This window comes from Manis javanica, chromosome 17 (genome assembly GCF_040802235.1).
Source record: "Manis javanica isolate MJ-LG chromosome 17, MJ_LKY, whole genome shotgun sequence".
NCBI lineage: Eukaryota > Metazoa > Chordata > Mammalia > Pholidota > Manidae > Manis > Manis javanica.
Window position 1 is genome coordinate 11,873,905 of NC_133172.1, and position 26,768 is coordinate 11,900,672.

Sequence of the window (26,768 nt, forward strand, 5' to 3'; positions counted from 1 at the left end):
CCCATCTTCTTCATTCCTGTTTATGTTCTACCCACAGAACCAGTCTGACTATATAGACCCAGCCCTGCCCTTTCTGGGGTCTCAGGTCCAGTGTATCCATGCAGGGTGCCTTTGTAAAGTTCACCTTGCTGCTGTTACCTTTATTTCTTTCCTGTTCTCAGTTGCATTCATTTTGCTGTTATTTCTACTTTCTTATGATAGGAACTTTGGTTGTTGATTTTGAGCTATTTCCTTTTTTTCTAAATTGTAAGAATTTAGGGTTAAAAATTCCCCTTTGGGTAAGATTCCTCAAGGGAGGAACAACCTAAGACAGGCACAGTCACAGGGGGGCCATCAGGTGAGAAATTGGGGATCAACAGAGGTGAGGCTTAGAACCTCACCCCCCTGTTTTGAGAGAAATCTTCTGCATCCGTGGATGTTTTGTTGCCCTTGTCTAGCTTGGATTAATATTTAGTCTATCGGCACACACCTGATCATCTACATTTGCTCTCTTACAGCACTAAACTATGTTTTTCTACCTTTATCTTGCATCTACTTACCACTTCAGCATTTTATTTTAAAAAAAAAAAAAAATAATAATAATAATAATAATAATAATAATAATAAGGGAGAAATGTGGGATCCACATATAAATCAAGTATAAAAATCAAACAAATATTCATATTTGACCTGATTGTTTATAGTTCATGATGCGTGATCAAAACCGAAAGTTTCTGTGATGACTGCCCTTGTACTGTTCACCATGTAAGAACTTATTCATCATGTAAGAACTTGTTCACCATGTAAGAACTTGTTCGTTATGCTTCAGAAGATTGGAGACTGTTGAGATATAGGCTCGGGGTTGATTAATGATTGTGCATTGAGTCCCCTATACAGAATTTTATTGTTGTTAACAACCATTTGATCAATAAATATGAGAGATGCCCTCTCAAAAAAAAAAATTCCCCTTTGGGCACTGCATAAGCTGCATCTCACAAAGTTTGGGTGTTTCTCATTTGATTTTTGCTTTTTTAACTTAGTGTGCTTAACTTAATTTTGGTGTTTTCGCTATTTCCTTTGAGATTTCCTCTTTGACTCTTAGATTATTTAGATACATGCTGTTTTGGAGATTTTCCAGTTGTCTTTCTGTTTGATTATTGCTGTCAGGGAACATACTCTGATTTTGATTATTTTTGTATTGGTTAGATTTAGATCGGACATCAAACATACGCAACAAAAGGATGAATTGGACATTCTTTCCTTTGGCGTTTCTTTAAGGAGAGGTCAGCTAGCAATGAATTCTCAGTTTTCCTTCATGAGAGAATTTCCTTATTTCCTTTTCACTTCTGAAGGGTAATTTTACCAGATACAGTATTTGTGTTCTAGTGTTCATAGCTGACAGTTCCTTCCTTTCAGCATTTGAAAAACGTGCCACTTCCCTCTGTCCTCCATGTTTTCAGATACAAAATGTCCTGTCATTTGAGTTAGTGTTTCTTAGTAGGTAATACATTGTTTCTCTGGCTGTTGTAAGATTTGTTTCCTTTGTTTTTAGTTTTCAAGGGTTTGCTATACGTCTTAGTGAAATTTGTTTAGGTTTACCCTGTTTTGGGTTCATTGAGTTTCTGAAGACATTACTTATTAAAATATTTTTTGGGTCCATGTTTTTTCCCCTCTAATTCCGGCACTCAGTGGTACAAATATTAGGCCATTTTGTCATTGTTCCACAGATCCCTGAGACTTTGTTCATTTTCTTTCCATCTATTTTCTATTTTTTAGAAGTAGTAGATTCTATTGATCTGTCCCCAGTTGATTGATTCTTGTCTATCTCTATTATAGTATTCAGTCTGTCTATAAGGTTTTTTGGCATCAGTTGTGTTTTTCAGTTCTGTAATTTCTATTTGGTTCTTTTTTATAAGTTTTATTTTCTTACTGTGGATTTCAGTCTTTTTCAAAAGAATCCATAATCAATTACTGAAGCGTTTTTATACTGATTGCCTTATAAAATTCTTGTCAGATAATTCCAACATCTGATTCCTCTTGGAATTGGATTCAGTCGATTATCTTTTCTCATTCAAATCATGGTTTTTACTGGTTCTTGGTATGACAAGTGATATATTTTTTTATTGCATCCTGGACCTTTTGTTGTTATGCTAGTAGACGTGATCTTATCAAATCTTGAGTTTCAGCAGGCAATCGCCCTATTTCAGTTCAGCGTGCCAGTGGATTCTGGCCTACATTTGCAGGCTTTCATTCCCATGACAGTGTAGGTTCAGAGCCCAGGTACTGCTATCCTGGCCTGCTTTGCTGTCTGGCACTGCTGTAACTCCCACTCAATCCCTGTTTGTTCCCTGCAGAGAAAGGGTCTCCCTTGGCTGCCTGGGCCACTTTTTGCCACCAGGGAAGTGGGGGAGCAGTTGTTAGGCCTGCGTTTCCTTATGCCACTAGAAGGAGGACAGAGAGAGACAAGGCTCCAACCTGGGACCCCGGTAGTTGGGTCAAACCACTTCCAGTTACCCTGTTGTCAGGTGGGGGCTGGGACAGCCCAACTTCTTGCTGCAGCTGCACCAAATCGACTTCCATCCCACAGGTGCCTCAGTTGTGGGCCAGATGTTGGGGGGCTGTCTGCTAGGTCTCTGGTAGGCTGCCCCTAGTCTTTTGGCCAAAAGGACTAGACTTCGGGGATTGGCTCTCTATGTCTCTGGCAGTTCCAGTTTTCAGGCTTCTCCTGTGCTTCACTGGGGTTATATGGGAGATAAAAAAGAAAACCCAGGGAATTCACTACCTGGCTGCCTTTTTCTTTCCAGCTTTCAGAATTCTTTTACCAATGTTTGTTGGATAATTCCCAGGAATTTAGTTGTATTTGGAGGAGAGGAGCAGGGATGAATGTGTCTGTTTAGAGGGAGCAATCTTGTTCCAGAATGGGAAGACCAGGTCATCTCCTTGTCTTAGTTACTATCATTGTTGTAAGAAATCTCCACAGACTTAGTAGCTTAAGTAATGCAAATTCATCATCTTACTGTTCTGGAGGCCAGAAATCTGACATGGTCTCACTGAGCCAAAATCCAGGAGTCGGCAAGGCTGTGTTCCTAACTGGAAGCTCGAGGCAGGGGGAGCATTTTTTTGCTTTTTATAGCTTGTAGAGGCTGCCCACATTCCTTGACTTATGGCCCCCTTCTTCCATCTTCAAAGCCAGTAAAACAATATCTGTGTGACACTTCCTCCATCATTATTGCTCCTTCTGAACACAACAGGGAAAGGTTCCCTAATTTTCAGGACTCATGTGATTAGACTGGGCCTCCTAGATAATCCAGGATTATCTCCCCATCTCAAGGTCCTTAACCCAGTCAGATCTGCAGATTCCCTTTTGCCATGTAAAGTAACATATTCACAGGTTCTGGGAATTAAGACATTATTTGGGAGTCATTGTTTTTCTGACCACACTACTCAACTACCTTTTTATGTTTCCATAAATGAATTTGATCAATTCATTCCTTAAAGAAGCTGCCTAACTGCTGCATTATTTACAATAACCAAGATATGGAAGCAACCTAAGTGTCCATCTACAGATGAATGGATAAAGAAGATGTGGTGCATATACACAATGGAATATTATTCAGCCATAAAAATGAAATACTGCCATTTGCAACAACATGGATGTATGTAGAAGGTATTGTGCTCAGTGAAATAAGCCAGGCAGAGTAAGACAAATACCATATGATTTCACTTATTTGTGGAATATAAATACAAAACAAAACAGAATGAACCAAACAGTAGCAGACTCAGAGACACAGAGAAGGGACTGGTGGGTACCATGGGAGAAGGATTGGGTGGGTGGGTGGTGAGGTTGACAGTTATAAAGGGGCACAAAAACCCACAATCATAATATAGGTTGGTCACAAGGATGGTAGTTCAGCATGGAGAATATAACCAATGATTCTGTATCATCTTCCTATTTTGACAGATAGTAGCAATATTAGTGGGGATGAGGATTTAATAATATGGGTAACTGTTGAACCACTATGTTGTATACTTGAAACTAATATAAGATTATATATCAATTTTTAATATATATAAATAAATAAGTAAACAAGCTGCCTAATAACACACATTTAAAAATTACCAAACTTATGAGAACCTTGAGGCAGGAACAGTCCATCTAGTCACGGCTTTGCCTACAGCACTACAGAAGGGCAGGCCCAGGCCTTTGCAAAGGTCTGTGGGGTGGGAGGCAAGTGGAGATGGTTACAAAGCAGCAACCTGGGAAAACAAGTTCATGGACTGATGCTCAGGGGTCCCAAAAAGAGCTGTGGATACATAACTCATGAGCAAGTCCCCCTTGGTCTCATCTTCTGAGAGATGAGGGAGATTTCAGGACTTAGCCCTTGGTGTCTCTGTGAGAATTAAGAAAATTAAAGTCCCCAGAGCAGTGCCAGGTACAGAGTCAGGCTCAATATCTGTCAGTATTATTGCTGCCATCATTGTTTTGTTGTTACTCCTCCCCATGTGATACCAAGTTTAAAGGGGTAAGAGTCCCCCCTTTTCACTTGTAAAGGAACATCTTTAGGCCATGTAAGTCCATTCTGACATTTTTCTCTTGACATTTTCAGCCCAGTTTTGCAATCTGCCAACAATGAGAGACACCGCATGAAGAGCCATTGGAACATTGATGGTAAGAATGTGATCGGGGATGCCCCCCACCGACCTTTACAATGCCGCTTTATGGGGAAATTGCCCTCAGATCTCAATTCCAGGACCATCTGTGTTTCTCTGGGACAGATGAAAAGCTGTAAAGCTATAAAGCTGGTAAAAAAAAGAAGGTGTCTAGCTTTGATTGCTAGACAGCTCAGATCCAAATGTATAGCCTACCTCTAGAGAAAAATATCAATGAGAATATGAAGCCATTTCCTGCCCCTACATGTAACACACACACACAATTCTTCCTAACGGCCTTCAGCCCCCAAAAGCAGAACAATCTAAGTGATCGTTGTATTGCTTGGGATTAGCCAATACATACAACAAATAATAATAATAACAATAACTGTGGCTTAAACAAGTTAGAAGCTTACTTTTTTCTCATATAAACAGAGATATGTAGGTTTTTTTATGGACTGAGTTGTGTGCCCCTCAAAACAAAACTAATATGTTGAATTTTGTATTCAGAATGTGACTACGTTTGGGGATAGGGACTTTATGGAGGTAATTAAGTTAAAATGAGCCCATTAGAGTGGCTCTAATCTAATATGACTGGTGTCCCTAGGAAATGAGGAAATACAGAAAGAGACTCCAGGAACATGTGCACACAGAGGAAAGGCCATTTGAGGACCCAGGGAGAAGGCAGGCATGTGCAAGCCAACCAGAGAAGCCTCAGGAGAAACCAGCCCTGCTTATGCCTTGACCTTGGACTTCCAGGCCCCCGAATGGTGAGAAAATAAGTTTCTGTTGTTTAAGCCACCCAGCCTAGGGTATTTTGTTATACTCACCCAAGAAACTAACACAGGTGTTATGGCAGCTTATGATATCAGAGTCCTAGATGCCTTCCTGTGGTTCCCTTGTCATTCTCAATACATGGTTTACATCTCACAACCCAAAATGACTGTGTGAACTCCAGCCATCACATCCACATTCCAGCCAGCAGGATGGAGGAAGGGGAAAGAAAGGGAGACACATTCCTCCCTTAAGCATATAACTCATAATCATATATGGCATTTCCACTTATATCCCAGTAGCAAAGCTTAGTTGTAAGGCTATGTCTAGTTTCCAAAGAAGCTTAAAAGTGAAGCTTTAGTCCTGGATGGTCACATATCAGAATCAGCATATTCATTTTTTAAGGAAGAAGGGGAGAACAAACATCAAGCAGAAACAGTCTCTGCCATCGTCATTAAGAGGAAAATAAATAATTGTTATAGCATTACAATGGAATACTGTGTAGTCATTAAAGAGAATAAGATAGTTCTTCTGGTTAAAGACAGTAAATTGATCACACAATTTTATTTACTTTTTATCCATGACCACTACTAAAATGATAACAGGAATTTTTAAAAAACAAGAAGAATGAAAGAGGTGGTATCAGTGGAAAAGACACACTTTGAGGAAACAGAGAGCAGGTAACTCATTTAGCAGAGGAAAGCTATAACCTAGAGTGCAGTCAGAGAGGGACAGCAATGAGAAATGATCACACAGCCCCCAAACCCAGAAAGGCTCAGACTTTGAAAGGCCCAGGTAAGAAAAGTCAGGGTGTGTATAGAGAGACAAGTAGAAAGTCTATACAAAGTCAGACCCATTTCCACACTCTCTTTCACAGAATGTCAACAGGCAGTGCCTCCCCTTAGTGAGGAAAAAAAAAGGTTTGAGTAATAAACACAAGCAGAAGTAAAGAAAATACAAAAGACATGAAGTCCAACATCTGACTAAGGGTAGTTCTAGGAAAAAAATGAGAAATGGAGGGGACAAAATTAGCAACAACGGAAAACAAAAACAAACAAACAAAAAATCCCAGAATTGAAAGACATTTTCAAAAGGTCCACACCATGGCAACCTGATGACGTCCAGTGCTCCAGAGGTGAAGAAGAGATTGCAAAAGCTCCCAAGAGGAAGAAAGATATCACATTGAACGGAAAAAATCAGAATGGCATAAGGCTTTTTAAAACAACCCTAGACGTCAGAAGACAATAGAGCCAATAATGTCAAAATATCCTAGAGATCTATGTTCAGCCAAACCACCAATTAGATGTGAAGGTGTAGTGAAGACATTTGAGACATGGAGCTTCCTGCACCTCCCTAGGAATTTACTGGAGGATGTGCTCCACTAGCAAAATGAGCAAGTAAACTTACAAACGAACAAACCTACAAAAGACTTGTGATGCTAAAAACAAGGGATCCCAACCAGAAAGCAGTAGAGTAGTTCCACAGTGACTGCTACATAAGAGACCTAGAGAACAACTGATCCAGACTGAAGCAGGACGACGAAGGACTCTAGGAGGGAGGTCAGCAGGGAGAAGGCTGTAGAGTAGATGACATGGTAGATAATGTGATGGGACATCTGGACACAAAGCAATCTAGATGTGTATATAGAAAACCATGCTACTAAAAAGCTGAAGTAACCCAGGTAACACAGCTGCTCCACAAAACCTGTCACACATGGTCCTCTATGCTACCCTCTCCCTCTGTGATGATTTTGGAAGCCACATTTTGAAAATGGAGAAGACACAAGACTAGGACCCTGAGTCCCTGAAGCATCACTTGATCACCACTGTCAGGAACATCATTTGGCCCTCATATGAGTGAGAAATAGACATGGGTTAAGCCACTGAGATTTAGGAATTGTCACATGAGCTAGTGTTTTCATAACTCAGTGTCCTATATCTCTACCTTGTTTGCATTCTGAGTTGCTGGAAACATACTTTTTCTTTTGTCTTAGCTTTTTAAGACAACAAATTTAAGGCCACCCTTATTCACACATTTCTATCTTAGCATCTGTGTTTGTTTCTCTTATTTGAGCAGTTCTCCTAAAGGTTTCAGTAAGAGTATTTATGTGAGAATATTTTTATAATGCTGCCCTGTTTTAATATCAGTTTGACTACATATTTTTTAAAAACCTAGGTTCAAAGTTATTTTCCTTCAGTTCTCTAAAGATGCTATCATCTTCCTATATCCAATGTTGTTGTAAAGTCTGACCTCTCTCCCATCTCTTATATACTTAGAGGTCAAGCAAAATATTAAAGGTCTAAAATATTTGAACAGCAAAATCAACAAACTTGATTTAATGGGACATATGTGAAAATCCATACCCACCAAGTAGGATATGCAGATTCCTTCTCAACTACACATAGAATATTTACAAAAGCTAATCATGTACTAGGTTATAAAGCATGTTTCATTAAATTTCATATAAATAGTACCAATAGAGTCCACATGCTGTGACCACAAAACAAATCAATTTAAAACCTGTAACAAAAGATGTTTTATACCCTCATACATTCAGAAATTTTATAATGCACTTCGATTAACTCACGCATCAAATAATTTAAATTGATGATATTAGTGAATGTAGTAACCACATTGTTCTTCATGTGAAACCTTCATAAGAGTGTATGTCAATCATACCTTAATAATTTTTAAAAAAGGAAAAACAAAAGTAACTTTATATATGTAGACTTGTAAAATGTGACAAAGACAACACTTAGAGGGAAAGTTATAGCCACAAAAAGTTATACTAAGAAAGAATAAAGACAGGAAAATGGTGATTTAAGTGTCTAATGAAAGAAGTTTAAAAATATAAAGAATAATAGAAAAAACCCAAAGATAAAAGGAGAGGGATGATGAAGAATAGGCATCAATGAAACAGAAAATAAACACAGTGGAGAGATTCAACAAAGTTAGAAGATTGTCTATACAAAGGCAAATAAATCTGATAAATTTCCAGAAATTTTGATCAAGAAAATAGAAAGGACAAGTAAAAACATTATGAATGAAAGTGGGGGGACTTAGCTACTGATATAGCAATGACTACACTGTTTGGAAAGAGACAAAATGAACACATTACTAGAACTTACTAAAACTAACTTCAAGTAAATACAATACCTGAGTAGTCCTATAACTAGTGAAGGTGTTGAAACAATGGTTGAAAAGCTGCCCACAAAGAAATCATCCCAAAGATAACCAAACTCTGTGTGGCTCCAAATATACACCATCAACAATGAAATCTTACCGTAGAATTAAGCCTTGATTTTGGTTAATCTATATCTCTGGCTCTTGACCTTGTTCAATTCAGAATCACTTGTGGAGTTGCACAAAAACAGTATAATACCTGATTCTGATATTAGGATCGGTGATTCTAATGTACAACCAAGGTTGAGAATCATGGCTCCATATCTAAATACCACATGTAAAGAAAGAAAAGAGTGAGAAAACATGCTAAAGGAAACCACTGTATTTAAACTATAGGGAGCTGAAGGCGTATGTCCAATTCTTCAACAAATTAATAGCAAGAGATTTAAAGGGGCGGAGAGAAAAGTAAACATTTACAGAATGTATCAAGCAAGTGCAAGGCATGAACCTTGTATGGATCCTAATTCAAACAAACTATTTTTTTAAGTATCATGAGGCAACTGAAGAAATTTAAACACAAAATAGATATTTGATATTAATAAACTATTGGTAGAGTCACTGTGGCCACCGCTCCTGCTGCCAGGGCATCTGCACCTCCTTGGCCAACTGGCTACCTGCTGGCTTCTGCCGACCTCACCTGCCCCTCTCCTATGTATTAAAAAAGATGATACACCATGACTAAGTTTTGTTTATCGCAGAAAAGCAAAGGTAATTTAACATTTGGAATCTATAAAAGGAAGGGGGCAGGAGCCTCTAGGGTGTTAGCAACGTGTTTTGATTCCTGATCTAGCTGCTAGACACATGGGTGTGTTCAATTTTTCAAAACTCCTTAAGCAGTACACTTATGTGTACACATCTCTCTGTATAAGTAACACATCAATTTCTAAAGTTTTTAAATTCCACATCATTTGCTGCATCAACAGACCAAAAGGAAAACTCATGATCATCTCAATAGATACATAAAAATCATTTGATAACACTTGCCATCAGGTTATGTTACACTAAAAATAGAAAGGAACTTCCTTAGCCCGCTAAAGAGCATCTTCTTGTATCTGCATACCACGTTCATTGCAGCATTATTCACAATAGCCAAGTTGTTGCACACAAGGAAACAACCTGTGTCCATCAGTGGATGAATGGATAAAGATGTGTTGTATATATACAATGAATATTATTCACTCATGAGAAAGAAGGAAATCCTGCCCTTTGTGACACCATGGATGGACCTTGAGGGCATTGTGCTAAGTGAAGTAAGTCAGACAAAGAAAGCAAATACTGGTATCACTTATATGTGGAATCTAAAAATGCCAAACATATAGAAACAGAGAGTAGAGTGGTGGCTACCAGGGGCTTGGCTGGGGGTGGGGGAGTAGGGGAAATGGGGAGGTGTTGGTCAAGGGGTACAAACTTATAGTTACAGCAGTTCCCCCCTTATCCATGGTTTTGCTTCCTGAGGTTTCAGTTACTGTGGTCAACTGCCGCCCGGAAACAGATGATCCTCCTCTGATACATGGTCAATGATAGCCTAAAGCTGTGTCCCAACGCCTACGTCATTCACCTCACTTCATCTCAACACGTGGGCATTTTCTCATCTTGCATCACCACAAGATGAGTGAATACAGCACAATGAGATATTTTGATAGAAAGACCACATTCACATAACTTCTCAGGATATAATGTTATAACAGTTCTATTTTATTATTATTGCTAATTTCTTACTGTGCTTAATTTATAAATTGAACTTTATCATAGGAAAAAAAATAGTATATATAGACTTTGGTACTATCCACAGTCTCAGGCACTGGAGGTCTTGGAACAAATCCTTCATGAATAAGGGGGCTCCTGAATAAGATAAATAAAGTCTGGGGATCTTATGTACAGTATGGTGATTATAGTTAATAATACTATACTGTATACTTCAAAGTGGTAAGACAGTAAATCTTAAATAATCCCACTGACACAAGAAATGGTAACTATGTGATGTGATGGAAATGCTAGCTAATGCTGTGGTAGGAATCATTTTGCAAAATATATGTGTAGCAAATCATCACATTGTACAACTTAAATTTACACTATTATGTGTCAATTATATCTCAATAAAGCTGGAAAAAAAATGAAAGGCATCTACCCCCACCAAAGCCAAAGTTAAACAAACAAACAGCAAACATTGTTAATTGGAAAATGGAAGAATTTCATTTAAAGTCAAGAGTAACCCTGGGATGCCCCAGGTGTGCACAGATAAACTGTCATTATTCACAAGTATTTTCTATACAGTAAACCCTGAAAAGCCTATAAACAAATTATTAGAAATAATGGAAGAGTCTGGCAAGATGTCTAGCTTTAAGATCAATATACTGTACAAAACTCAAATGCACTTCTATAAAAACAGAATATTAGATTAGAAACAAATAGAAAATGTAATTTTTAAAAGACAATTTATAGTAGCAAACAATATAGATTATTTTGGAATAAATTAACAAAAGATACTAATACAGAAAATAAAAAACTTTACTGGAGAATATTAAGGCAGACTTAAATAAATGGGACAATCACATGTTTGTAGATTCAAGGGCTCAACTTCACAAACATATAAGCTCTTCCCTAAATCAGCTATTATCCAATGAAATTCCAAATAAAATCCCAACAAGATTTTTGAGGGACTTGACAAGTTGATCCTGAATTCATTTAGAAGTGCACAAGTTCAAGAATATCCAAGATTCTCCTAAAGGTGAACAAATTGGGGGTCGGAGAAACAACTTACTTTATCAGGTATAAGATTTATTACAAACTATAAAAATGAAGACAGGGTAGTGTTGGCACAGGAATAGATTAGATCAATGGGGAAAATATGGAGCCCAGAACAGACTCATACAGATATGGAACCTTGGTATGTAACCAAAATGCCATTGCAAAGTAATGGGGAAAGAAAGAATTATTCAATAAAGGGGCTGGGCTATAGTTAGCCATGTGAAAATATGAAAGATTCCTACCTCAGAGACAAATAAAAATCAACTCTAAATAAATCAAGAATTTAAATGTGAAAAGCCAGCCTTTTTGGAGAAAAGGAGAGCACCCTTTGGATTTGGGGGTAGAGAAGGATCTCTTAAGCAAGGCACAGGAGCTTCAAGCATAAAACTGGAAGATTGAAAAAGTCAGCATTAAAAGTCTGTTCTTCAAAAGATACCATAAGAAACGAAGACAAACCATCAAGCTGACAAAGGGTTAGTGTATATGTTAACATACATAAGGAATTCCTACCTAAAACTAAGAAACAACCCCATAAAGAGATGAAAATCAAAACATAAATAGGCATTTTACAAAAGAAGCACAGCCAACGCACGAATGAAAAGAAGCTCAACCTACTGAGTATTCAGGGAGATATGAATGTAGGCCACGTGAGATGCCATTTTATGCCAACCAGATAGCAAAAATTGATACGTCTGAAAAGTTGGACGGATGTGCATCAGCAAGAATTCTTTACTCTCTTACCAGTAATGTATAAATACCACAACTGCTTTGAAAAGCAACTTGGCATTGTCTCCCACAGCAGAACCAACCTTACAGCCCAGCAATTCCACCCCTGGGTATGTACCCAGGAGAAAGTCTTACGCATGAGCAGAAGGGGGCATGTACTGGAATATTCATAGCAGCCATGGCCTTAAGTATTAAAAAACTGAGGCGAAGCCAAGGTAATTGACAAGAATTGCATTGTGATACAATAATGCAATAGGAGGTGATACATCAGTGAAAAGAACAAAACCATAGCTAGAACCTGGATGAGTGATAGAAACATGAAGGAGTTTTTAAAAAATAAGGTCCAGAAAACTACGTAAAATAAACAATTTTTGCATAGGTCAAAAACAAGCAAATCTAAACATTTTTTTTATTTTTATTTATTTTTATAAAGGTATCATTGATGTACACTCTTAGGAAGGTTTCACATGAAAAGCACCATGGTTACTACATTCACCCATATTATCAGGCCCTCCCCATACCCCATTGCAGTCACTGTCCATCAGCATAGTAAGATGCCACAGATAAACATTTATTTTTTAAACATAGTATACATATGTGATCAAAGCATATAAAAATCCCAGCCATATAAATGTAGGGTGGTGAGTACTTCATTGGACGAGGCAAAGAGATGGGATGGGAAGGAACATGCAGTTACTCCCTATACCCTATTTCTTAGGTTGAGTGATATGTTTGTGGGGTTCATTCAATCACAGTCCATATCCAACATTTTTTGTTATGTATAATCGTTTGCACATAGTAATTCTGTCCTATCTCTGGTATCACGATTGGAGCCATCTACTTGGGACACCTAAGCATACCACCTCCCCTGACTTCCCAGCTCCCTTGAAGGTTACTGATGTCCTTACCACCTCTGCCAGTGGAATCAAGGGAATCTGTGGAAATACATCTAGGCCTACCCAGGCATCTGCTCAGCCCTCTAAAACTGTCTACTCACCCAACTGGTCAGACGTACAGAAACCCACTGATAAAACTCACCCATAAAACCTTCCATCTGTTACCTAACAGCCTCTGGCCACAGGCTCTCTGGTCTCCCCCCAAACCTATTGCACTCAACATGGCCACCTTTGGCTCCCCAGCTACCTTTCCAAAGCCTCTTCATAGTAATGGAGGTCTTCATGCCCAGTCCCACCTCTGAGGCCAATTGCAGGCACCTGTGCATCAGATCCCACGTGCCTGAGCTATTAACAAAGGTAGGGTCTGGGGCCTCAGAGGATACCAAAGTGATATATCTATTTAGTAAGGTTGTAGTAAGAACAAATGAGGTAACAGAAAAAGCTTCAGCTGCAGTCAAAGTACCCTGTCTGCCTCCCCATTTCATAGGAGAGTGGAGAGAATTAAACTGAGATCACACATGTAAATGGCCCAGCTAGACCCTTCCTCCCCTATCTTCCTCCCCTATACGAGCTCGGAGCCTCTGCCCGACTTGAAGCACGTGAAGTTGCAAGGTCGTTTATCTGCTGCCCTCTTATGTCCAGAGGGAGGAATTACACTGTCCTCTCCTAGGAGCTGGGAACCTGAATTTAGGGTGAAAGCTAGCCACCCCCAGCGCTGCTCTTTCCTCCTTCCTCCTTATTCATCAACCTACACAAGGAAACAACTACTGGACAGAGGAAAGCAGCCCAGGTCTCCAAATTTCTCAATTAAGATTCCCTCAGAGGGGACAGCAGTCTTCAGGGAAGGCAAGAAGGATTCTACTCTGGGCGGGTATCAACTTTCTAGAGCCAGTTTTTTTTTCTTTGTAATATAGAGAGAAACCTAGCTCACTGAGGTCTTGTGAGGACTGAGCTGCTAGATATAAAACCCTAGCTCAGATACTAGCACAGTATCTGACACCCACCGAGCTCAGTAAGTAACAGTATTTTTTTTCTTTAAAATAAGATGTTTTCGTATCATTAATCTACAATTACATGAGCATCATTATGTTTACTAGACTCCTCCCATCATCAAGTCCCCCCCACATACCCCATTACAGTCAGAGTCCATCAGCATAGTAAGATGCTAGAGAGTCACTACTTGTCTTCTCTGTGTTGAACAGCCCTCCCCGTGCCCCTCCTCCATGTCTGCTAATCGTAATGCCCCTTTTTTCCCCTTATCCTTCCGTTCCCACCCATCCTCCCCAGTCCCTTTCCCTTTGGTAACTGTTAGTCCATTCTTGGTTCTGTGAGTCTGCTGCTGTTTTGTTCCTTCAGGTTTTTTTTCTTTTCTTTGTTCTTACACTCCACATATGAGTGAAATCATTTGGTACTTGTCTTTCTCTGCCTGGCTTATATCACTGAACATAATACCCTCTAGCTCCATCCATGTTGTTGCAAATGGTAGGATTTGTTTTCTTCTTATGACTGAATAATACTCCATTGTGTATATATACCACATCTTCTTTATCCATTCAGCTACTGATGGACACTTAGGATTCTTAGGGTAAATTCCTAGGAGGGAATTCCTGGGTCAAATGTTATTTCTATTTTGAGTTTTTTGAGAAGCAACAGTATTTTAAAATCACCTTGCTGAGCCTCAGCCCTAATTCCTAAGGCCCTTCATTTTCCTATTTTTATTTTTATTAAGGTATCATTGATATGCAATCTTATGAAGGTTTCACATGAGCAACATTGTGGTTAATACATTCACCCTTATTATCAAATCCCCCCCACATACCCCATTACAGTCACTGTCCATCAGCGTAGTAAGATGCTATAGAGTCCCTACTTGTCTTCTCTGTGCTATACTACCTTCCCTGTGACCCCCCTACATTATGTGTGTTCATCATAATGCCCTTTAATCCCCTTCTCCCTCCCTCCCCACCCCTTTCCCTTTGGTAACTGCTAGTTCCTTCTTTGAGTCTGTGAGTCTGCTGCTGTTTTGTTCCTTCAGTTTTTCTTCATTGTTATGCTCCATAAATGAGCGAAATCATTTGGTACTTGTCCTTCTCCGCCTGGCTTATTTCACTGAGCATAACACCCTCTAGCTCCATCCATGTTCTTGCAAATGGTAGGATTTGTTTTCTTCATATGCTAAGGCCTTTCATTTTAAAGGCGAGGATACTAAATCCCAGAAAAGGGGAGTTGTCCAGTATCCCTGAGTCAGTGGCTGAACCCAGGCTAGAACTCAGGTCCCCAAAGGAAGGTGGAGGAGAAAAGAAATATGTGGGTTCCTCCTGGTTGCTGGGAATGACATGTCACTATGGCAGCGGCCTCCTCGCCACCCCCTGCTCACTTCATCCCCCACACCACCGGCCACATGGGCCTCCCCTCCGCCTCCCTGGACAGGTTTGGCCCTCCTCACACCTTCCATGCCTCCACAGCCCACATGGACCACAGGACAAAGCAGAAAGGCAACTCCGTGACTTTATTTGGTTATGTGAAGGGATGTGGGTGTGTGTCCAGTCCGGCTAGTGCCTGAAGGCGAGCAAAAGGCCGAAGAGGATGCCCCAGGCAGGACGCCGACTAGAGAGCTCTGCCCCAGCAGTCTCGGCCTTCTCTAAGACATTGAGGACCTCAGTCACTCTGATGCTCCCAATATGGTGAAACTCTGCTAACACTTTCCGGTGTTCACGAGCACAACCCTTGAGGAGGAAGGTGGTATTGAGAGACCCTGTAAGGGAGAGGGGGAGGGTCAGGGACACTTTCAAGACTCAAGCGCCCTGCCCCTCCTTCCAGACACCCCTCGCAGACCAGATCACTGGCTCTCCCACCAAAGACTTGGACACCAGGCATCCTTCTCCTTCCGCCTTGGAATTTATACGCCTGGTCGCTGCAACCCCAGTCCTTTCTCTCGATCCCACCAGCCTCTCTCCGTAATGGGAAGGCACCAGACTGTGCCTGGCATAGAACAGGCACTTGATAATTTCTCTCTTCTCACCTGACTGAAATTTTAAGGTGGAACTGTGACACTTAAAGGCACCGTGGGGGCAAGAATCGATGGTAGCAGAATTTGGGAGGCAATCCGTAGAGTGCAGGCCCACACAGGTTGGGCAGCTCTCCGAAGAAAATGCTGTAGACACAAGAGAGTTGGCCTTGATATTCACAAAAGGATCCAAGCTGGTGAGGTTATTGCAGAGATACCTCCGGCAGACGCGGCTATAGGAGGCAATGGACAATCCGGGCGGCGAAACGAGGTAGGAAACTTGCGGGGAGTAAGACGAGGCTGGGTGCAGCCTTTAAAACCCACAACTGCCCTTCTGGTCCCTGAGGAGCAGATTAGAGAGCGCTGACCAGTGTCGTTGGCCGCACCCGTAGTCCACCCTCCGCCCTCCGCCCTGCTCCTCCCGCTCGCTCCGCCCCACGACCGGCTTCGCCCCTCCCCCAGGAGCCCCGCCGCAGTTGCACGGGCTCAGATCCCCGCTTTCCGTCTGTCCTCACTTCTCTCCGCACAGGATTCCCTCTGCCCCTCTCTCCCTTGTGTCTCATTCCTTTCCTCCCTCCCAGAATGCCCCCCTCCTGCTGGGATGTGCCCACCTCCGTTCTGCCCTCTTACCGAGCCCACACCACACCCTGCTGCCCCAGGTCCTGCCCCTCTCCTGCCAGGGTCTTGACATTATTCCCAAAGATATAATGGGTAAATATCTGGAACTCGAGTTCAGAGTCCCTGGATGCCCGGAATGGAGCTCTCGGAAGAGCAAGAAAAATGACATTTATTAAGGTCACTTCCCTTCACCTGTCTCGATGAGCACCAGTGACTCCTCACAGCCCTCCCTCAGCTTACATACCATGCTCCTCATCAGAAGCCACTTCCAGTTGTGGAGAGAAACCGCTCAGAAGCGTGAGGAGGTTGCTTCATAGCACAAAAGAGCCCCAGCCCCTAAAGAGAGAATGCTCTACCAGTCATCTGCCCCTTACCTTGCCTTCTCAGCCCGCTCTGCCAACTAAGAGCTCAGTCTCCCCAGATCCAGTCCCCTGAGGAACCCACATAACCAGCCCCCCTTCCCCTAGTTATATGAGTCAGCTCCCCACCCTCTGGGGGTCCCAAAGCATCCAGCCCACAAGACATACGAGGCAGGATGGAGATGGCCCCTAGTACGCAGATCAGCCGCACAGGGCTCAAGCGCTGGGGTCCCGTGGTCCTGTGTCTGGGTCCTGGATGCTAGAGGTCAGTCTGAAACCATCTGCAATCTAGGTCTCAAGCTCAGTTCTTGTCAGTCACTGACAATCCTCCTGCCTCTAGGTCACTGTTTCTGAAGCAGAAAATTGATTGTTAGTTTTTGTGCCATAGGATCCCTGAGACCTTCAGGATCACAGGTTTTTCCATTTCCGTAGTTTCCCCTCCAAATTAGCCCAAACCCACTACATTAGCTTCTCAAATCATGACTCTCACTCTACTTAGGTCCTCCCATTGGACATGATGCTGAGCAGAAATGCTGGGTTCTTCAAAGGATCACTATTATTACTGAAGAAGGGTGTTCTCCAGCCGGAAACCGAGATCAGAACAACAAATGTGTGTGGACATTAACTAACATATTACTAAATAACCCTTTGTTCGAAAAGGAAAGTAAAAAATACTTAGAACTAAATAATAATGAACATACTACACATCACACAGACACACACAGTACATGTAAAATCTGGTGAAAAGTGAATAAGGTCTGTAGTCTAGTTAAGTGTATTGTACCAATATCAATTTTGTGCTTCTCTATTACAGTTATCTAAGATGCCCCTATGGGAAAATGGGAGGGAGGGTTGAACAGGATACAACTTTTGCAATTTCCTGTGAGCCAATAATCACTTCAAAATCAAGTCTTCTTTTAAACTACACATCAAAATTTGGGCCACAACTAAAGCAATATTTAGAAATAAATGTATGCTTTAAATACATGTATCAGGAAACAAGGAGAGTTAAAAAAATATGCTCATGAATTAGTGCAAAAGATTGTATAGAGAGCAGCAAATCATCCTCCCTCCAAAAAAAGATAGAAATAAAGATGACAGCAGAAATCAATGAAATAGAAAGCAACAACAAAAAAAACAAAAAGTAACATTCATGCTTTGACAAAATTAATAGTTCTCCAGCATAGCTAATCAAGAGAAAGGAAAGATTCAAGTAAAATACAGAATGAAAAATAGGAAGTGACAGACATTAGATGTTTTTTAAAAAATGAAAGTACCATTAACAACTCTACATTTATGAATTTGAATACCCAGACCAAATGGATAAATTTCTGAAATAATAGAAAATGCCTCCAAAATGGTTTCAAAAGAGTATATGCAATGTCTTAAACCAGCAGGAATGTCCAAGGATCTCCAGCAAACTGACAAGAGAACAACCCCAGTAAGGAAAATGGGTAAGCATGTGAAGAGGCGATGGTCAGTAGAGTGAACCAGAGGCTGACCAACATGTGAAGAGATGCTCAAGCTCAGCGACCATCAGAGAAATGCAGTCTGTGAAACTATACATCTATCAGACTGGTGAAGGATCAGAAAGCTGGAAAAAGACAAGCATTTGGTAGGAAATGTGGGGATCCAGGGACCTTTTCGGACAGCTGCTCGTGGGGTTGTTGGTGGTTGGGGGGAGTAGGAACAGGAACAACCTCTGAGGAACAGAGGTTGAGAGTTCTGATCAGTGTCTCAGGCCCACAGCAGTGCTGCAGGGAGGAGTCTGGCAATACTGAAGCAAACTAGGTTCACACATACCAATTTCTGGTACATCCTAGGTACACATAACAGAGATTTCCACCATCATCTACAAAGGAACACACAAGAGAATGCAGCATTATTGTGGTGACAGTGAGTTGAAGGCAACGTAAAGGACCCTCCCTGAGACTTAGTGCATGCACAACACGCAGGGGAGGCACATCATGGAATATCACGCAGCAGTTAGAAGCAACTGATAAGGTGTACAAATAACATGTACAGAGGTCAATCATTAAAGTACAGTGCTAATGTTAGTTTAAATAATAAATAGCACATCACTTGCATAAATTCAAACCTCATCCACATAAAATGGTGCACATCTTGCAAGCACACATACAAACCAAAAGATAGGCATTAGCCACCTGCAGTGAGTACATATGAGAAGGTTAGGGAATGAAAGTGGGGAATGGGGATCACTAGAAATAACTAAAACAATGTAAGTGGTACAAAGTTCATAGGCTTTGGACTAAAAGGTAGACCAAGGTTGGAATCTTTACCCCTCCAATTCCAATGCAATTTGTTGGACTTGTTTATAAAATGGGTTGACAATGTTCATCACGTCATTGTTGAAAATAAGATAAGCAAAGCACCAGGCAAGTGCTAAGCTCTCCATAAACGTTGGTTCCCCTGTCTCTCTCTCTCTCTCTCCACTATCTATAAAGGATCAAGGTCAACCTCTTTAACTGGCATTGGAGCCTCACACAACACACACGCAGCCACCCCTAGATTGGCTCCAAATAACCTTTCCAGCTTTGTCTAGTGCCACTCCCCTGCAGAGAAGTCCAACTAGAGGCCACTTCTGCCACTCTTTTCTGTCTGGAATGCCTGACACAGGCTCTGTAACCCAGAAATCTGTGGCAAACAAAGGGGCTAAGACCCTCAGAAAAGATGGGACACAGGAAGGGGAAGTGAAGGCTGACAGAGGATCACACACAGCAGTTAGGCCAATCAGAGACGGCATACACGAGCCCAGAATGCAAAACCACAGGGCCAGACAATTTAAGCACAAGCGGGGACACAACAGGAAAGAGCGGAATGAAATCCTCAAGAAAAAAAAAAAAGGATGGAGAAGTGGTCAGAGGGAAACTATACAGGGAAAGAGATGCAAACTGATGGAATGGAACTTTGCAGGGAGACAAAGGAGAACCAGCAGCGAGCGCACAACCAGAGCAGCAGGAAAATGAGGAGTGGGGCACAGAGATGGGCCTCTCGGGGAAAAGGTTACAATCTTAGAGGATAAAACAAAAAATGAGCGAGGGAGGGACATGCACTGGGAAAAGGGGGCAAACAGAGAGGATGGGGAGGGTAATCGCGACATGGGTCTACTAGAAATACACAGAGAAGGCGGTGATTAGAGTGGAGCCTGGAGAATCGGGTGAAATCCAGAAGGATGCACACAGAGTGTGGAAAGGGTTGAAAAGACAGAAACACTAGGGAAGCAAGGGGAAGAAAGGAGGAAGGGGACTAGGCTATAAAGGAATGACACACGTGGCAAAAGCGGGTCCAAAAATGGGCAGAGGGGACTGGCAGAGACTCTGAGAGAACAAGAAAGGACGTTGGGAAAATCAGCCCTGACACAGACAAGAAATACGGAAAGGGGAACAACCTGAGAAGTTGGGACCCTGGCAGGAACCAGGGAAATCACATAAAAGGGTAGATCCGGGTTAGGGCACCAGGAGAGAAGTCAGAGAAAACACAGGTGCCCCACAGCAAAGACAAGCCACCGAGCTAAGTAGAGGCCAGGAGTGCAGGAGGCACCTCTGCACTTGGCAGGCCGGATGGAGACTGCGCACGCGCACACGAGTCCCTGCCTACGCCTGGGGGCGGGGTGGGCAGTCGTTCCTGGGAGGCAGCGCCACCTTCTTCCTGGAAGCAGTACTCGACGTCCCATTGGCCACCTCCCACAAAAAGGGAAGAACTGTCTGGGAAAGAAGCCACAGGGAGAGGGGAAGGAGGCGTGAGATTCAACTCGACGCGCTATTGGCTGGCCTGATAGTCCAACGCAAGGCGAAGCAGCCTGGAGGTAAGGGGCAGGTCGTCAGGGCAGAATCTGGAAGCGCATTGGACGCTTGCCACAGCGGCGGGAGGCAGTGCTTGAAGCTCATTGGTCCTTGTAGGAAGGGGTGGGAAAAACCAGCGCGAGCAGAGCCGTTCCTCACGCCGCTGCCTCACTCTGGTCTTTTACCTCCTCCTGACTGAGTCTGGCTCAGCTTGCCTCAGATTGTGGTAACCGCGGGCACGACGCGAACACGCCCTGCTACTCCCTGTCGCTTCTCCCGGACTCTCTGGCGCTGAACCCCCATCGCCCCCAACTCCCACCATCTTCCCCTCGCGCCCCTCACGCCCCCCTCCGACCCTCCCCCACCCGGGCTCCTCGCCGTGCCCCCCTGCCCTGCCCCCTCCCTGGGACCCTGGAGCGGGGCGGGCGCAGCTGCTGGAAGGGGGTGCTCCCCAGAAACAGCTGCAAGAGGAGGTGGTGCTCTACGGGGAGGCGCGATGGGCAATACCCCAGCTCAGTTGAGGGGGAGCGGGCAAGGGCACCTGAAGCGCTGGGCTCAGAGCTGCAGGGTGTGCCCGAGGGGATGGAGGGCATATGGTGCAGGAGAGGAATTCGCGAGGCGGTGAGCAAGCACCTTTGGCCTAGATCAGGGCTGGCTCTTGGGCTCAGCAAACATTTGTTGAGTGAAGGAACGTAATTCTTGAAAGTGGGGCAAGGAATCCTTGGGAATCATGTCATTACTGGGGACGCAAGAGAGTGTTCTGATTAAAAGGGGTGCAATGGGGAAATTGAACTGCAGAGCATACATGAGGCTGAGACCTCAACGGGGAGCATAAAAATATTTGTAGAATTGGATTTAGGCAGGAGGGAAGGATGATAATTGTTTCAGAGGGTGCCTAGAGAAACTGTTGGAATGGGATGTTGGTGAAAAGGGGGTGCAGAATTCTCTGAGGGGGCCTGAGAGTGCATGTGAACACCGAAAACTGGGGTCTGTACATGGGAAGCTACAGATGAGCAGAAGAGGATAATGTTTGAGTTGAAAATACGTGACGAAGGACAGAGGAAAGGGGTTCTTGGGAAGAAGATGCACCTGAGAGGGGGAATGGGTGGGAGACAATCACGATGAGAAAGCCTGCAGGCGAGGCCTCCCAGAGGCAGGGGCTGGTCAGGTGAGGGCCCACGAGGCCAGCCTCACCCCCACGCCTGCCCCTAGATCCATGGAAACGGATGAAATGCCTGCTGTCCACCACTGCCCCTCAGACTCTGCCACAGGGGATGAGGCCAGAGCCCCCCAGGGCACCGTGCTCATCCCCAGGAGAGCCGTCAGTCGCTCTCCAACATGTGCCCGCTGCCGCAACCACGGTGTCACTGCCCACCTCAAGGGCCACAAGCGCCTCTGCCTCTTCCAGGCTTGCGAGTGCCACAAATGTGTCCTCATCTTGTGAGTATGAGATCCAGGGAAGGGAGGAGGATGGGCCTCATCTGAAGGGTGGCTGCCTTTTGACTCATGACCCCTCTTTTAGAGAGCGCCGGAGGGTCATGGCTGCCCAGGTGGCCTTGCGTAGGCAGCAGGAGGCGCAAGTAAAGAGGCACCTGGTTCAAGGACTGGTGCGGAGAGGGGCAGCCCCTCCTAAAGCTCCCAGCTGTGTCAAGAAGGGAGCCACTCAACCAGGAGTCCCATGTGAGTGTCTCTGGCCAGGAAGGGAGAAGGGGTTTGGGTGGAAAAGCATAAGTAGGGAAGAGTCCCAGTCCCACCACTGACTTGGCATGTGACTGTGGGCAAGGTGTTGCTACCCTCTTGGTCTCAGCGTCACCAGCTAGGAAGTGTGATCAAGTATTGGGAGGATGCAGTGAGATCTGGGGGTAGAAAAGGGTCCGGGAAGAGAAGAACTCAGTCTGCAGCTGGAGTGACATGGGAGTGAGGAGAATCGGCTCACCAAGGTTCTCCCTGACCCCTCACCAGCTGTAAAGGAGAACGCAGCGCCCCAGCCTCAGATCCCCCATGGGGCAGCCCCACCGGCACTGACGCTGCCTGGGAAGGTGAGGAGCCCAGGCCCTGAGGAGTGACTCTTTCCTAGCCCCTGCCCAGACCCCTTCCTCTGTACCCTCGACACCTGGGTTCTAGGCCAGCCCTGACTTGCTATGTCATCTTGGGCAAATCACTTTTCTTCCATGTGCAAAACAAGGGGGTAGGACTTTACAGCCCTCCAAGTTCTGAAGTTTGGGGGCTCTACCCCCATCCTGGAACATGCCCCTTCCTTCCCCAGCCTTGTACCTGACTCCAACCTGTGCCCTCTGCCCTTGCAGGAGAACTCCCAGGGGCCGCTGCTACTCAGCCGTCCCCTGGAAGCCTTGCCTTTGTCCTGGACTCCCGTGCCTCCGGGCCCTCAGGCCCCTCCAGGCCTTTCCATGCCGCCCCCACTGGTATGCCGCTTGCTATGCCAAGAAACTGCTATCCCTCTGCATCATCCCTTCCTTGGTAAGATGAATTCAATATTCATTCAACAGATATTTGAATGCCAGCATACCACTGTATCAGAAAGAGAAGAAGAGGATACAGGGCAGAAAGAGGGACAGAAACCATGACCTCTGACCCTGTATACTCCGCATTTTCACTTTCATTAGGCGTCAACCCTGGTACCTCTCTCCGACTGCCTGCTCATGGTCCCCTCCCAACCTGCCCAGGATTTCATCGGATACTGATGGCTCCTCTTTCTGGAGAATCACAAGGGCCCCCTGCCCTGCCCCAAATGTGAGTAGGAAGAGAGGGATATGTGTTTAACATGCCGAACCCTGTGCTGGACACCAGAGTAGGTGACAGAGAAACAGGAAAGGTCTAAGACTAATGGGTGAGGCAGATCTCTCTGAGCTTTGCCATTGTCTAGCTGTGAACCTTTATACATGTATCTTTACCTCTCTGAGCCTATTTTTCTGTCAGGATATTGGAGATGCTATTATTTACCTCTTAGGTTGTCATGAGAATTAGCAATAACGTATGGAATACACCTTGCACAGGCCCTGACCTTGAACAAATAGTGGCTATTAAACTTGCTTAAACAGAAAAAGTGGGGTCAAATTCCCTGCTGAAATGGGGAGGGGCGGAGTAGAGAGTCCAGAAGCCATTAGAGAAAGCTTCCTAAAGGTGGGCCAAGCTGCTCCTCAGTTCCGTAGGGATTGGGGGTCTAAGGGAAGGGAAACCAGGCTCTGGAAGGGCAGGAACAGTCATCCCATTCCCTCTGGGTGATTTTTCAGTTTTTAATAAAACTGACACCAATGACTTCCTATAATCCTCAGTAGCCCTGAGAGGAATAAGCTGGCAAGGATTTGCACTTTACAGAACACAAAGCAGGCCCAGACAGGGTGAGGGACTTGCCCAAGGCCACAAAGCCTAATGATCCAGAAGGTATTCAGATTCTCAGATTGGAATATAGCAAAATCCTGCCCCTCTTTTTACTTGTACATGTCCGTCCCTGCATTTAATCTCCCTGGCATCTTCTCTCCTTGTTTCTAGATGCTCAACCATGATACTCCAGCCCCATGGCACCCCAGACTCTCTTCTGCTGCAGCCGCAGGTCCTGGGAAAGAAGTGGGATCTGGGGCCCTGGGAGGAAGTTGAGCCTGGGGAAGGGAAGAATAGGAGGTAGCAAAGTAACCAGGGGCTGAGGGTGCACTTGGAGGGTGGACAGAAGTGGGGGTCCACAGTCTGCTTCTCTACCTTTCCTTTGCAGGTCTCCAGAGCCTCTCACCTGGCTGGGACCTCTGAGCTCTCAGAACGGCAGCTGCAGCAGGAGGCAGCTGAGGCTCTTATGGGGCTGAAAGATTCATCCCAGGCTCCTCTCCTGACTCCTTCTGTGCTCCCCAACCCTGCCTGGATCTCCCCGCACCACCCTTGTGACTCACCAGGTAACCTATTCCCTGAAAGGAGAGAATGGGATAAGGATGGTTGGGAAGTGGAGGTACTGGAGGATGCAGGGACTAACCAAGGAGGCAGTTCAGGTTCAGCAGCAGGTTGGACATCCTGAGGCCCAGGCCCTGAGCTTCTCAACTTAGCCCCTAGGATTGCAGTTGACAGTTGTTCAGTGGGTCATTTTATCAGTTTGGTGCTTTAAAGCAAATGTCCAGTGCCCTGATGTCAAGTAAAGTGAGGCCCTGAGAGAGGCAGGGACTTGCCCAGGGGCACATAGCAAGAGTGGCAGAACCTGGTCTCCTGACTTCAGCACAAGGTGCTCTCTCTGAATCCAAGCTGCCTGCTGAAGTCTGGAGAGGAACTAAAGAACTAACTAGGGTCTGGCCTGGAAAGATCTGATAACTGCCTTCAAGCAGCTTCTGTTCTACTTGGGGTACCTGGATGCCTTCACAAAAGCTCAGTGGCAAACCTGGAGAGAACTAGAGGAATCTTGAGGAAAGAAAAACACCTGTGGGGACAGAGGGACCGGGGGAAACCTAAAAATTCTCCTGTCCAAAATGGTGGATTGGGCATGGTGTGTCAGCGGGCGGAAACCAGCCTAGAAGAACTGCTGCAACAGAAGGAGATAAGGCTGGAGAGGCTTCTGCTCGTGGAGGTCTGGCATGCCAGGCTTAGGAGTCTAGACCAGCAACGTGCATGTAGGGGAGCCAGGGGATGTTTCTGAGCTAGGCAGGCACATATTCAGAGACTCTGAGCTTTGGAAAGCCAAGTATGGTAGCTGTGAGAGAGGGATCGGAGGAGGGGAGACTGGAGGTGGGAAAATCAGGAGGAGGGAGTGTTTCCTGTAATCCAGGTAAACAGGATGAGTCCTGGATTGGACAGGGTGAAAAGAGGGGTTTCTGGGGGGAGAAATGAACGTGACCTATTCCTGCCCTCTTCCTTCCTGCCTACAGGTCCTGCCGAAGGAAGAGGATCCCAGTCTGTGGGCCCCTCTCTCTGACCCAGACCTGCTCCCTCCGTGGCTCTGAATATTGGGCATCTGGGGTCCATCTCCCTCCTAAGCTAGAAGCCCAGAGGTGGAGACCTCACTGGGGTCAGGGGTAACAGCCTGCAGGCACTACATATTCGGTATTTTACTTCTGGATTTATGCATGGAATTTAATGTAGTACAAGCTTCAAGCTTTTTTTTTTTTTAAAGCTTTCAGATACTTTGTTAGCTTTGGTTGCTTTTGTAACATGGGCATTTCTTTGGCCAAAGGTGGATATTCTCTTACCCACTCTGGGTCCTTGGGTCTTTCAAATCCCCAACAAAGAGAGAGATGTACAGTTTAAGCTAGCCAGTGTCGAAATGTGTTTTTGCATGAGTTCATGTTCCAGAGTATTTATTTGTCATGTGATTCTGTCCATACTCATGCACTCGTGTCTGTCTCCATTCCTGTGAACTATGTTTGTGTGAGTAAGCAAGAAATAAACCTTTGTTGTTTTAAGCCACTGAGATTTGGGGGTTGTTTGTTACCACAGCCTAACTTAGCCTATCCTGACTAACATAAGAGACTTGTTCAATTTACTTCTCAAAGTGACAGTTTCAGTAACTACCACAGATAAATACAAACTTGGACTTATTATGGCCAGACAAGAATGAGTGTTAGAGAGAGATAGTGGGAGATTCATTGATTCAGTAATTAAGTGCCTGCTCTGTGCCAGGCATAGACAGTTTCCAGGTGTCCTGAGGGCCATAAACTGAAATGCCTACAGGACCAAGCAGATCATTTAAATGAGGAAGGAAGGTCAGATAGCCCTAGAAAAACTGAGAGTGCAGTTGAAAACTGGAAATTGCAGTTTTCAAGGGGGCAGCCTTCTTTTGGCACTCAGGGATTGTTGCCCGGCAGGAGGGGCTTGATCTTGCCACATCTTCTGATTTTTCAAAAGAAGCTTGAAAACTAGATTTTCATGTAAAATGTCTTAATTTTCAAACATTGGCTTAGTTTTCTTCTTTAAAGCCTATGCAGGCCGTAGTAAACATATCTTCATACCAGCTTTGGCCAGTGGAATACCAATTTAATGCTAATCTAACATAACATTTTCAAATGGGGAAACTGAGGCCCACCAGGGCAGGAAG

The 26,768-nt window shown here is 44.1% G+C and overlaps 2 protein-coding genes across 8 annotated transcripts; one reads left to right on the top strand and one right to left on the bottom strand.

Annotated features, from left to right (window-relative positions):
- The first annotated feature begins 3,551 nt into the window (after nucleotides 1-3,551).
- On the top strand, nucleotides 3,552-26,537 carry DMRTC2 (DMRT like family C2). 7 transcript variants are annotated; one of them, XM_037013969.2, is made up of 13 exons: nucleotides 3,552-3,646; nucleotides 4,587-4,648; nucleotides 5,237-5,399; nucleotides 18,335-18,555; nucleotides 19,406-20,766; nucleotides 21,956-22,183; nucleotides 22,266-22,423; nucleotides 22,706-22,782; nucleotides 23,050-23,221; nucleotides 23,368-23,494; nucleotides 24,254-24,314; nucleotides 24,471-24,645; nucleotides 25,603-26,536. In XM_037013969.2, exons 6-13 carry the CDS (start codon nucleotides 21,960-21,962, stop codon nucleotides 25,647-25,649), a joined length of 1,041 nt encoding a protein of 346 aa, XP_036869864.2. In that variant the 5' UTR covers nucleotides 3,552-3,646; nucleotides 4,587-4,648; nucleotides 5,237-5,399; nucleotides 18,335-18,555; nucleotides 19,406-20,766; nucleotides 21,956-21,959; the 3' UTR covers nucleotides 25,650-26,536. The 7 variants fall into 7 exon arrangements, with proteins under 7 accessions (XP_036869864.2, XP_036869863.2, XP_017510237.2 ...); XM_037013968.2 differs by having other exon boundaries at nucleotides 18,338-18,555; XM_017654748.3 differs by lacking the exons at nucleotides 3,552-3,646; nucleotides 4,587-4,648; nucleotides 5,237-5,399 and adding an exon at nucleotides 16,098-16,234.
- LYPD4 (LY6/PLAUR domain containing 4) lies at nucleotides 15,509-20,848 on the bottom strand. The gene is given in 7 exon segments (XM_073225589.1): nucleotides 15,509-15,711; nucleotides 15,979-16,266; nucleotides 16,269-16,304; nucleotides 16,774-16,917; nucleotides 17,109-17,199; nucleotides 20,559-20,665; nucleotides 20,746-20,848. Coding segments are annotated over 7 exon segments (972 nt in total).
- Nucleotides 26,538-26,768: the final 231 nt, after the last annotated feature.

Coding starts and splice junctions, on each gene's coding strand:
- DMRTC2 (XM_037013969.2), top strand. CDS start 21,960: ATGGAAACGGATGAAATGCCTGCTGTCCACCACTGCCCCTCAGACTCT. Junction 22,424..22,705: donor CACTCAACCAGGAGTCCCAT/GTGAGTGTCTCT, acceptor ACCCCTCACCAG/CTGTAAAGGAGAACGCAGCG. Junction 23,222..23,367: donor TCTGCATCATCCCTTCCTTG/GTAAGATGAATT, acceptor CACTTTCATTAG/GCGTCAACCCTGGTACCTCT.